The sequence below is a fragment of the Bemisia tabaci genome, chromosome 8 (genome assembly GCF_918797505.1).
Source record: "Bemisia tabaci chromosome 8, PGI_BMITA_v3".
NCBI classification, from domain to species: Eukaryota; Metazoa; Arthropoda; class Insecta; order Hemiptera; family Aleyrodidae; genus Bemisia; species Bemisia tabaci.
Window position 1 is genome coordinate 1,964,620 of NC_092800.1, and position 12,431 is coordinate 1,977,050.

The 12,431-nt window shown below is 39.7% G+C and overlaps 1 protein-coding gene across 3 annotated transcripts in view; it reads left to right on the top strand.

Annotated features, from left to right (window-relative positions):
- The window catches only part of LOC109030447 (limbic system-associated membrane protein), a 688,975-nt gene that overhangs the window by 553,062 nt on the left and 123,482 nt on the right, over window positions 1-12,431 (top strand). For all 3 annotated transcript variants that reach the window (XM_072303110.1, XM_072303109.1, XM_072303108.1), the window contains one exon: window positions 13-303. In XM_072303110.1, the coding sequence (XP_072159211.1) occupies window positions 13-303 (291 nt within the window). The remainder of the gene's footprint in view (window positions 1-12; window positions 304-12,431) is intronic.

Sequence of the window (12,431 nt, forward strand, 5' to 3'; positions counted from 1 at the left end):
CGGGTGTTGCAGAGGCGCGAGCCGAGATCAACGGGGAGACGGACAAGTTCCTGCGGATCGGCTCGGCGCTGCTGCTGCTGTGCACGCTGCGGCAGAGCCCGGACCCGCCGGTCTACGTCTTCTGGTACCACAACAACCGGATGGTCAACTACGACCTGGACCGGGGTGTCAACGTCACCTCGGACTTGGCCGCCAAGACGAGCTCCCTCTTCATCGGACGGGCCACCCGGGACCACGCCGGCAACTACTCCTGCGTCCCCAGCAACGCCCAGCCCGCCAGCACCTTCGTCCACATACTCAACGGTAAGTCCGGAAACTCCATCATCATTTTTTCAAATATTTCATATTTTTCTGCTAATTTTTTCACCTAATTTTACTCAAAATTTGGCTTTTCCAAAAGGGCCATTTTTTGAATCACCTTAGCTAAATGGATTACATTTTGCAAAAAGGAACCATTATTTCTGGTCCATTTTAGAAACAACATACATGCCATTGGTTTTCTTATGCACATAAGTGCTTTTATGGGAGAGCCAGAAGTAGTGGATCCTTATTGAAAAATGTAATCCAAATGTCCTCAACTCTAAACAATTCCTTTCTAATTGGATTGCATTTTGCAAAAAGGAACCAAGAGCATTCCAATGTTGCTAGGATTGTGCAACTTACATTCTTAGTAAGAAAATTACTGAAGTAATGAAAAAAATCATGTTTACAAGGATACGTCCTCCTGAATTCATAGTATATTGAGAGTAAAGATAAAATTTGTACATAATGATCGGTTTAGATTTGCGGGGTAAAGAAAGTTGCACAATCTTGGCGACATTGGAATGCTCCTGGTTCCTTTTTGCAAAATGCAATCCAATTATATAGCTCCGTATTTTACAAAGTACATCATGATTTGGTCTATCTCTGCCGTGCTAGGCAAGAACGCCGTTAATCCATCAAGATTTTCCCTCTTTCTTTGGAATTTAACAATTATTAACATAACAACTGTTTTACTCATTCACCTCAAATTTTCAAGTTAAGCTCTTGATAGTATTTGCAAAAGAATTGTGTAAAAACATTATCCCAAAGCACACATAAGTTTTTCTGCTATGATGCGTTGTTTCCAAAGAAGGTAAAATGGCGTGTTTGTGTCACACGGCAAAAATGTCCTCAACTCTACAATTTCTTTATTATTGAAGGTCCATATTTTACGATATACATTATGATTTGATCTATTACCGGTCCAAACAGTAAACACGGGTCTATGGGCCAATTTCGGTGTAATTGCGAATTTTTCGGTTCTCAACCGTTTACTCGCAATAACCCGCATATTTGGCCCAAATCGGCCCTCAGACCGGTGTTTAGGCCGGCGACAGACCCAAAAAGAGACAGAAAATGACTGAAAAAAAGACAACGTATGTTTCATTAGTTTCCTTAGGCCGATGGTTGTTTTCACGAATTGGTCAACAATTTTAGTTCCTTAACGCAAAATGACGTCAAATTGATATGTAGCACTAGAGAAGCGGGAATAAACTGACTCGGATATGAAGGATATGGTAGTTAATCGTTCTTTCAATGTCACGAAAGCTGTTAGCACAAAGAGGAGTTGGATTTTTGGACACTTTGAAAGTCGCTCTCGAAGCATAAATATTATTAAATGAAAAACGGGGAAATTTTAGACAAAAACGTTCTATTTGTACGCACTTCTGAAAATGAATTGGGGGGAAAAACTGCAAAAGCTACATTGTGTTGAGTCTCCCCGCGGCATTGATCAGCGACTACTATAAAACCAGCGCGGCGCGTTAGCTCAATAGGTAGCTCTACAGAAACATCCCTGTCTCGTTACCGACAATGATTTCACCGGAACCTTTTCATAGCGGCGCAGTCGTTGTGAATTAGGTCCGTTTCCGCATTCTGAGGATGCAGCGAGCAGGAAGGCGAGGGGTTGGCGGGGGAGGGGATGAAAGCGCGAAAAACCAAGAGTCATTAGGTGAAGAGAGACGTCCGCCGGGGCTGCGGTCGGAGGGAGAGAGAGAGCGTCGACGGACGAACAGTCGAAATGTTCGAACACGCATTTCGTCCGACGGAACATTTAAAAACCGCCTTGATAGATTGCTCCCGAAAGCAGAGCTTTGTCGAAAAGATTTTTCAACCCTCCTCCGCGCCGTCCATTCACCTGGCTCGGGGTGGCTCGCCATCTCCGCGTTGCCGGATTGAACACTACATTTGCGGTATAGGAGGAGTTTCTGGAAGATGCAACTATTCAACCTCTACGGTAGTGCTGAGAGGTATCACATAATTTGAAGGCGCCTTAAAACTAGATTCGTGGTATAGGAGGAGTTTCTGGAGGATGCAACTATTCAACCTCTACGGTAGTGCTGAGAGGTATCACATAATTTGAAGGCGCTTAAACACTAGATTCACGGTATAGGAGGAGTTTCTGGAGGATGCAACTATTCAACCTCTAATGTAGTGCTGAGAGGTATCACATAATTTGAAGGCGCTTGAACACTATATTCGCGGTATAGGAGGAGTTTCTGGAGGATGCAGCTATTCAACCTCTACGGTAGTGCTGAGAGGTATCACATAATTTGAAGGCGCTCTGTATGAATCACTTAGTTAGACAGGCAGTTCGTCTCTTTAACTTTTGAGCCAGTATATTTTGCCGTAGCTGTTACATATTGATGACTAAGTGCGACCAGTGTTTATATCATACAGCCAAAATTGACCTAACTACTGCAGATGTTGCCTAGTTTCCTTTCATGTTTCATTATCTTACTAAAAAATTTGTAATCATTCCGACTTCAATTTTTTCAAGTTTACTTACTTTCTAAGGAAAGTGTACGAAAAGTTTCAAGGCATTATCTCATTTGGATTTGGACGTATTTATGCTAAAAGGAACTATGTTACACGCAAACCCCATGTTCATAGCTCCTTTTAGCATAAATACGTCCATTTGATCCACTGCAAGAAAAAATCCTTGATAATTCAGCGAACTTTAAACGTAGCTGTCCATTCACTTATTTGATTTTGAACTTTATTATTTCATAGAATCTTTGAGTATCATGACGAAGTTCATGTCGTAAGATTAACTCCTGTAAATCGATGATCAAAGTGCGAAACCACGTACCTCCGTTGCAGACTCCCTGTATGCTTTAGTTAGTTAGTTAGTTAGTTAGTTAGTTAGTTAGTTAGTTAGTTAGTTAGTTAGTTAGTTAGTTAGTTGGTTGGTTAGTTAGTTAGTTAGTTAGTTGGTTAATTTATTTAGAGACATTTAGCGACTTAGGCTATTAATGTCTTACAAAGAATATGAAAGGTGGATACATGTACAAAAATTCAGATTTTTAAATTAAGGGAGGCAAAAAGTTTCAGAACTTTGGTTGTGACATTGGGTTCATCGCAGATATTGTTTCCTTGAAAAACTAATCAACGTAATTTCTAGAAATCTTACTTGATTTTTCTTCTCAGTTAGCAGAATATTCTGCATTTCAAGGTGCAAAGTCGGCTTGTTTCTTCTCGAAAAAATAGAAAATCAGCGGACATTTTAAAACATCGCATTGGAGATACGTGATTTCGCATTTTAGCCATCGATATTCAACGTTGAATCCATGATTCTGAATCCTTTCATATCATCGCGCGAAGAGGAGTAGGAATAAAGCCCCAGTGAGTTCCGTCGTAATCTCATGAAATATTGGGATGCTGGATCATCTGCCACAATCTTACAACTGTGTCGGACGCGTTGCCCAAAGTAGCTTTCATTAATTACCAGGAGTGTCGTTTTTCATATAGATTCCGCGGCTGACTGCGGGTTCGCAAATGGCTGCTAGCGGGGGAGTTTGGGGGTCATCCAAAAATGGGGGGGGGGGGCAATCGTGCAGTCGAACGATACGTCTGACTCGCGTTCGCTCGAGTTCGTCTGCAGCGGTGCCAGAGTGACGCATTTATTTACCCTTTCGATCTATACCTTTTTGAAGTGTTTCTGGTTTATACTCATCGTGTTTTGAAACGCAAAAAAATAACACCGATAAAATCCATTCAAGAGATTGTCTTGGTGCTCAGTAAGAAAAAGTAACCGCCTTTTTGCTCTAATATGGGAAGTGGAACTCAAGTAACCTAAACGCCCGGTTACATTTTCTTTTGGTTACGCTCACCAAATCTTTGGGTTACAATGGCCAAATATTTGGGTCGAAAATTTGCAACCTCGTTAAAAATCAGGATCGAGCTTGAATCACTTAGGTAACAGTTTAATGCTCTAGCCACTTGGATTTCGCAACGTAAGCGCAAGAAAAACAAGAGCACATTAGTTCAGCATGACATTTTCTTCAACCCTAGTTATCTGGTCTAATGGTCTGGTTGTTGTTAGGTCGCTTTAACCAAGAATTGGCCCATCGACAAAGTCCTTTTAGTTGATCTGATCTAAAAAAAAGTGACAAAAAGAATCCTGTAAAGTAATCGTGAGCACGGAATGTTTCAATTGTGTGGGTACGACAATCGTTTACTCACTTTCACGTAAGAAATCACTCCGAAAAAATCAATTGGACCGAATTCATCAGAAAGGAACCAACCCACATTTTTGAAATCATTGAGTCAAGAATGTTTCTGAATTTCACTAGTCATATATTTTCTCCTACCAAAAACTGAAAGTCTAAAAACAAGAAAAAAATTGTGAAAAGATGGGTTAAAGTTTATTTTTTACATTGAGCCTGATGTAGGAATAAAACTTCAAACCTCTGTTTCTCAGTTCACACTTTATGCGGGTTAGTTCCTGTCTGGTAAACTCGGTCCAATTGTCACGTGCACTGAAATAACCATCATATGAACTTCATTTTTCAATTGGTAACTATAATTTCTGACCCATTTGTAAAAACACTTATCTACCACGGAGAACTAAGGGTAATTAAATCGATTCTTAAGTGAACTGGAAACGGTATAGTTCCTAATTGCAAAATTCGGTCCATATTTATTCGATGCATCAAGTAACGGCAAGGAGAAGAGATTGATTTTATTTTTGAGGCAAAAGGATGCTAGGAACAAAACAGAAAAGGAAATGAGCGATTGCCGATCAAATGGGCCGCGTTTAGCAGAAAGGAACTAAGCCACATCAGCTATTGCCAAATTTAATTGGACAATTTAATTTTTTATATGGCAACGATCGAGCGAATTTTTGTGCAATTCTCGGTGAATTTTTTGCCTTGTGCGAAGCAAATTCCATAAAATTTTGAAAGGAATCCGCACAAACGTTTTCCTGTAAAACGTCAAATTGCAAATTGCTGGTTGCTAATTTTGCAATTGTTGATGTGGTTTGGTTCCTTCCTGCTAAATGCGATTCAAATAACGACGGGCGGTTATCGAGCTTCGTTTTCATTAAAATAAAAATAATGATTATATAAAAGGAAAATAAAAAAAAAAATGTAAACAAGTAAAAGGAACAGAACGGACGCTCAACGCCCACGTTCAGTTTTTTATTCCATCGATATTCCATTCGTATCGATACTTTCTAACGATCTCTTACAGAAAAAAGTCGAGCTTGTTGAATTTCGATCTTTATCCCACGTTTTGCCAAAAAACAGCGAGATAGATTCGATCTAATTAAAATCGATATCTCCGATACCCATCGCAAAACCTTCCCGCCACGTGGGTAAAAGGTTTTTAAAGGATAATTCGATTTTGTTTGTATCGTGTAAGTCACCCCCGGGGGGAGGGAGGGGGTTGCATTGATAATTGATAGCCGGATCGAGTAAAATGCCTGTTGACAGATTTCGCTGATGATGTTGTTGATTATTACACTCCTCACTGGTTTGACTGTAGACTGTATCAGTTTTTACATAAACTTAAGAGAAAATAATTTAATCAAATAGTATAGTGCGAGTCTTATGGACTCTAATTGATCTTGGCATACACAGCCGAGCTATCCGGTTTGTAGAGCTGAACTATTTGTTCCACGGAGCCGCATCAGAGGAAGTTAATTATCCTAACCATAGTTCGGTTGAACAGACCGAATAATTCAGTTGTGCACCCCGAACAAATCTGGGATCTTTTCCTTCCAAACAGTTTCTAAGTCGAAACGTTGGACCTTAACGCAAGGTGTGAAATAAAGCACTAATGCAATAATGCAATATGTTTAAGCTTCAAATTTTCTCGATAAAATTTAATCTAACGGCGGTAAATCTGAAAATCAATACTAACGTATACACGTTGGATGAATGGCAAAAATGTAAATAACGTCATTCGCATGTTCCACATAGAAAAAAAAAACACATTGGATCTAGAGTCCAGACTCTTTTAAACAACGACAAGAAAAAGTACTCTTGATTCAATCAGAATCTAGCTTAAATCAAGAACCAAGCATCTTAATTTAAGCGGATTTCGTCTTAATTCAAGCAAAAATCCGATTGAATCAAGAGTATTTTTTCTTGTCAATGTTTTCAAGAGCCTGGATTCTAGATTTAATGTGTTTTTTTTTCCGGTGCAATCTATTTTATCTGTGTTAAAAATACTTATGAATATCTTTTTCAAGAGATCATTTCTAAATTTCTTGGTTGTTTGATTCCTTTTCTCAAAATTTTAATGAGAAAGCTTATTTAATGTTTCCTCCTGGTATAAACCTTGTCTAGTGCCCAATCCAACCCCAAAGAGAGAGCTAAAGCACCGTAATTCTCTGAGCATCAAAGTCAGAACGATCATACTTCCTAATCAGTGTATCAACAGAAGGCGTTTATGGAGGATACAACTATTCAACCTCTACTGTAGTGTTGGGAGGTATCATTTTAAATTGAAGGCGCTTGGTATGTGTCGTTCAGTGCAACGGATCGTTTCATTGCCCTCGGAGCTAATACATGTTGCAGGCACAGCTACATGCTGATGGTTAATTTATGAATTGACGTTCCCCAAGGGTCAAATACTGTCACGTGATCCATTGAAGATGCTGAATAAAATCAGGATAATAGAGGACGTCCTAAGGTTTTAATGTAATATTACACTGAAAAAAAAGATTGGTAGAATTGAACGTATTTCTGCCAAACGGAACTATGCGCATTAAGACATGAGCCTTGAGACCGATAAAAATATATGCATAACAGGGCTCACGTCATGATGCACATAGTTCCGTTTGCCAGAAATACGTTCAATTTACCATTCCTTCACGCTGTATTTCACACAGCGTTAATTTAGAGTAGATTCTGCCAGAAGAAAGGTATACGTTACTATATACCAGTACGGGTAACCATTCCTCTGGCAGAATCGACTTGAAGATTGGTAGAATTTACCATTCCTTCATGTTGTGAGAAATGCAGCTTGAAGGAATGGTAAATTCTACCAATCTTTTTTCAGTGTACAGCGGGAGAACCGAAATATTTTAAAACATTTTATCACGATTTTTACTACATCCGGCATCCCTGACCTGGGTGACTAAATGAAAATATGCATCTCTGCAGGTATTTTTCAAGCTTGGAGCTCTCAACAATTTGCCAAATCTCGTTAAAATCGCTCGGAACCTACCTTTATTCCATTAGGTCGTCCGGGTTTCCGAGCATTACTGGTAACGGTCTCCGCCGGTAATTTCTGTTAATCCGTCATGTTCCCAAAACAGTCGTTCTGTTTGCTTTTAATCATTATGACTGAGCCGGCTTTTTTCATTTTAGCAAGGGATGCTGGGCGGAGGGGCTTTGCTCAATAATGAATGTCCGGAATTATGAATGCCCGTTAGGACCGACGCCGAGTCCCTTTCCTCTTTTCAGAGCCGCCCGAATCGATATTAATGAGCTATAAATTGAATCCGTCCTTCATTTTCTATTCGCGTTCCAATCTGAATAGGATTTCTTGTCATCGTTGTCAGCGTCATCTGACTGTTTGTCTCGCCCTTCGGTGGATTCGCTGCATACGTTTGTGTTTTTGCCGTTTTTCGATGGGATAACATTTTTCTCTGATTTTAATTGGATGGAAGGGTGATTCGAAGAAAGGCGGAACCGCCGAAGTCAAGTTCCGAGAAAACATGAAAACGTTTGATTTGATGCAATTGGACGTATTCTGCCGTGCTAAGGAAGAACGCCGCATGAAAATCCTGGCATCGCCAAATTTTCTTTTATAAAACACGAGTTTCCTGGTGAACTTATGAATATTTTCTTTCCAATTCCTCGGACAATTTTGTTCTCGATTTAATGTAAAATATCGGAAAATTTTAAGGAAAAGTACGCATAATTTTCTTCAAAAATACATGGTTTCTTCAAGGAAATTTGGCAACTCTCGAATGTTCATACGGCGTTCTTCCTTCGCACGGCAGTACTTACAATGGAGAATTTGCATTCAATTTTTTTATCGCTTCACCTGAAGTGCTTAAAGAGCTGATTTCATAGTATTTTTCATAATTTTTTTCTGATATGGGAAATATTATACAAATAGATTTAAAAGTGAGAAAATGCACCGCCTAGTGACGTCATTTGGCGGCATTTCTCATTGGAACACATGTATTTTAGCAGATTAGATAATTTTGTCATATCTTCTCCAATAATTGTTCAGTTCATAAACCAAGGGTATCCTCGTGCTCAGTTCACTCAGTAGTATCGACTTAAACACGAAATTCATTAAATTTCAGATACATGCAAATTCTCTATTGGATGTATTCCTGCTAAACGGAACTTTAAGTAGACGAATGGGAAATATGGGGTGTGCTCTAGAAAGGTGGAGAAGAAACAATATAGAAGTGGGCGTGATTCCCTTTGGAGACATGGAAAAGCTGGATTTTATATTCTACCAAACAGAATTAGGCGCCTATTGAATGCGGCACTCATGAGCCATGTGCATGGGAAAATAGCTATGTGGACAGAGCTCATGAGTTCAAGACTCGGATCCGTGAAACGCCGGCTCGGTCGGCGCTGCTAGGAAGAGCCTCTTTCCCAGAGAGAGAGAGAGTGAGGGAGTATCTTTCAAAAGGTTCTAAATTAGGCAACGCATCTTGGAGCTCTCCAATCACGCGCCATTTTTTGAATGCTAATACTTCGCTTAACATTAATTGCAATGCTCAGGGTCTCGGAGAATTATTAGTGGTGCTGTTATGGGTTTTTGGTTGCACAGCGTCACTCATCTGGACGTATCTCTGGCAAACGGAACTATGCGCATTATGACGTGAGCCCTGTTATGCATATATTCTTATGGGTCTCGGGGCTCATGTCTTAATGCACGTAGTTTCTTTTGGCAGAAATACGTTCATCTGTGCGTCGAGTTGTGTTTTTATTCCTTGATTCGCTCCCGAGAGAGGCTCTCGCCAATTCAATGCGCGGATCCCGTTAGTTTTTATAACTTTGGGACGTTTGAATCGACTCCAGACCCTGCCTTTTTTATCCCCCCCCTCCTCCCCCTCCCTCCCGCTCGACACGAACTGCGTAGATGGATGCGATGTGTGGATTTCCATCGTGCGCTGAGTGGAAAAAAATTGGTCACATGGACCGAGTTTAGGAGCCGTGCCTAAAATACGTAACGCTAAAAATCGGATTATTTTATCCTCTCCCTCCCTTGCGTAACGCATCCGTAACGAGGGTCCATATTCCTCTTAAAACACATGTCTTGCTTTTTTCGATCCTATTAAAAGTAGACAAATATTTTATAAACCTCAATTTTAAGCCCGCAGCTTTTGAATTTCCTTTTTTTAAGTGCTCATCCTGCTAGGTAAGAACGCCGTAAAAGCCATTAGGCGCCGCCAAATTTTCCTCGAAAAATCACGATTTTGTATTTCTTCTCCGAATTTTCAGAGGATCTTGTTCGTAATTTGATCTGAAAAGTCTAAAAATTTAGCCTTCTTCAAAAATGAATATTTTCAAAAGAGAAATTTGGCAAAGTTCGAGTGCTTGTGCTACGTTTTTACCCAGCACGACAGCATTGTTATGGTGAGGCCTTACTGTAGGCTGATTATTGAAACTGATAGACAAAGTGATAGACAAAGAAGACAAACTGAGAATGAAGCGATCCTATTGGTGGAATCGGGTGGTTGCAATTTGACAAACGAGGTATGTAATAGACTAACTAACGACAACCCACGAGAGACCCTGTAGTTAGTCCATCATTTTCACTCTTAGTCTATGATATCCGCACTCGTCTCAACCAATAGGATCGCTCCATGTTCCGTATGTTTTCTTTGTCTATCAATTTCAATAATCAGCTCGCTGGTGAGCGTTGCAACGGCGGGTTTTTAGAGGATATCCCATTATTACGAGAGCATGCGAGGAAGAGTGAACAAACATTGTAATCATCGATTGTTCATCGGGGCGTAAGATAGAAGCAAATATGAATTTATGAGAACACGCTGCAGCTCACCTATTACGGATTCAATTGTGCGTGAACAACAAACTGCCCCCCGGGATCCTGCTTTTTGCCTCTTTTCAGTCATTTATCGGAAACTCCAAAATCCTAGTCTCTCCGCTCCCCAGAACTACACTCCGCCGGTAATTAATGCCGGTGTTACGTTCGTGAGCCCAAAATATGAGCTTCACTGTTCTAAAATCTCCCATAGTTCTAATAATCGATGTTTATCGTTAGAAAAAACCGCACTGTCGCGATTGATTAGTCATTGATAGTCAGAGGCGGATCCAACAATTTGGCAACACCGGATTTCCTCAATTTAAACATATGTTGAATAATCGATTCTTGTCGGAGCACCCGATCCCTCCAAGAATCTATATATTTCCATAGGTTTAAATGGGAAAAAACAATGCTGCCGATTTGCTGGATCCGCCAGTGATAATAGTATAAGATAGGAGCGTTTTCCTGAGGAAAAATACCGTATCCGTCTTTAGACGTTGCCGAATTTTCTTTTAAACTAATCGCACATTTTTGGGGAAATTGGGGTACATTTTTCTCCCAATTTTTCAGATAGCTTGGTTGTTAATTTGATCTAAATCGTCTGAAAATTTTAAGGGAATGTATTCATGATTTTCGTCAGTAATAAATATTTTCGAGAGGGAATTCGGCAACATTCGAATATTAAAACGGTGTCCTCCCTCAACACATCAGTATTCATAAACGTTCTTGAACAGGTAAAAACGCCTTAAGTCCTCAATAGCCAGTGAAACTCCCAAACCGCGTATCTTGTTCCCGTTCTTTAAAATTGTCAGCTTTCATTTTATTTTTTTAAAAGAGAACAAATTAGCAGCATTCTTCGAAAATGTCTCAAAATTTCCTTCGCTCAGAGACGAAAAATCACCAAACTTTTTAAGAATCGTACGTATTCATGTTAAAAACTATGGCGCTTGTAGACCCTATGCCCATGCTGCTGTGCAAAGGAAGAACGCCGTATGATGATTTGAGAGTTGCCAAATTTCCCTTGATAAATCATGTATTTTTGACGATATATATGCATATTTTTTTTTAAAATTTTCAGATTTTTTAGATTAAGTTGCGAACAAAATAGTCTGAATAGTCGATACCTAGCTATATTGCGCGATATATTGATCTGTATTTTGAGAGGGACGGATCTTCCGCACATATTTTTGGCTCCCCTGAAGGTTTCGGCGATTTGTAATATTCGGATTCGTTCATAAGATATTCGAGGTGAATACTTTCTTTTTGAACACCCTGTATGACCCTAAACCAAGAATTATACTCGTAGTCGTTCATTAAACAGTCGTTTTCTTTATGAGTGCCCGTTCGGTATTCGAGAAACGTTTTGAATATTTGTTCTTGTAGTTTTCATATACTCTGAATCAATTGCGAATCAGCTTCTCTGAAAATCTGGACGAAATATTCTCACAAGTTCCCGAGGAAATTCGGATTTGATCTGAGGAAATTTGGCAATGTCCAAAAGCTCATACTACATAGCACCTTAGCACATCAGTATTTGAGCGACATACTGCTCGCAATCTGCCTTGACGCGCGCGTCTTTTTATCACTATTGTTGAAGTTGTCAGTGAAATAAAAACGCCTTCAATACTTGGATATGCAACACGGTCATCCAAGAAGTACGTTTAGTTGCATGCAGCGCCGTGAGAGAGGAAGTGCCTCACATTGCATCGTGCTTGGGAGCAGTGAATACGAACCTAGAAGAACTGACATAAGGCAAGATGTTCAGCCCATTCATAAACTTTTTATTTGAAACAGCATGAATGACCATTTTTTGGTACGATTTCACGTGTTCAATGACGATACACATCCTCCCGTGCTTAGGAAAAACGCCGTATGAACATTTGAGAGTCGTCAAATTTCCCTTGATAAAACATGTATTTTGGAAAAAATGTATGCATATTTTTCCTTGAAACTTTCAGATATTTTGGATTAAGTTGTGTACAAAATTGTATGAAGATTTTGGAAAACAATATTCACAATTATCCAAGTAAAATTGGTTTTTATCGAAGGAAACTTGGCAAGGCTCATAAGGCGTTCTTTCTTAGGATGGCAGCATGGTACCTTCACAAAAACTGACCGATGCTATCTATAAAGTAGTCGATTCAAAATTAAAAACAGAG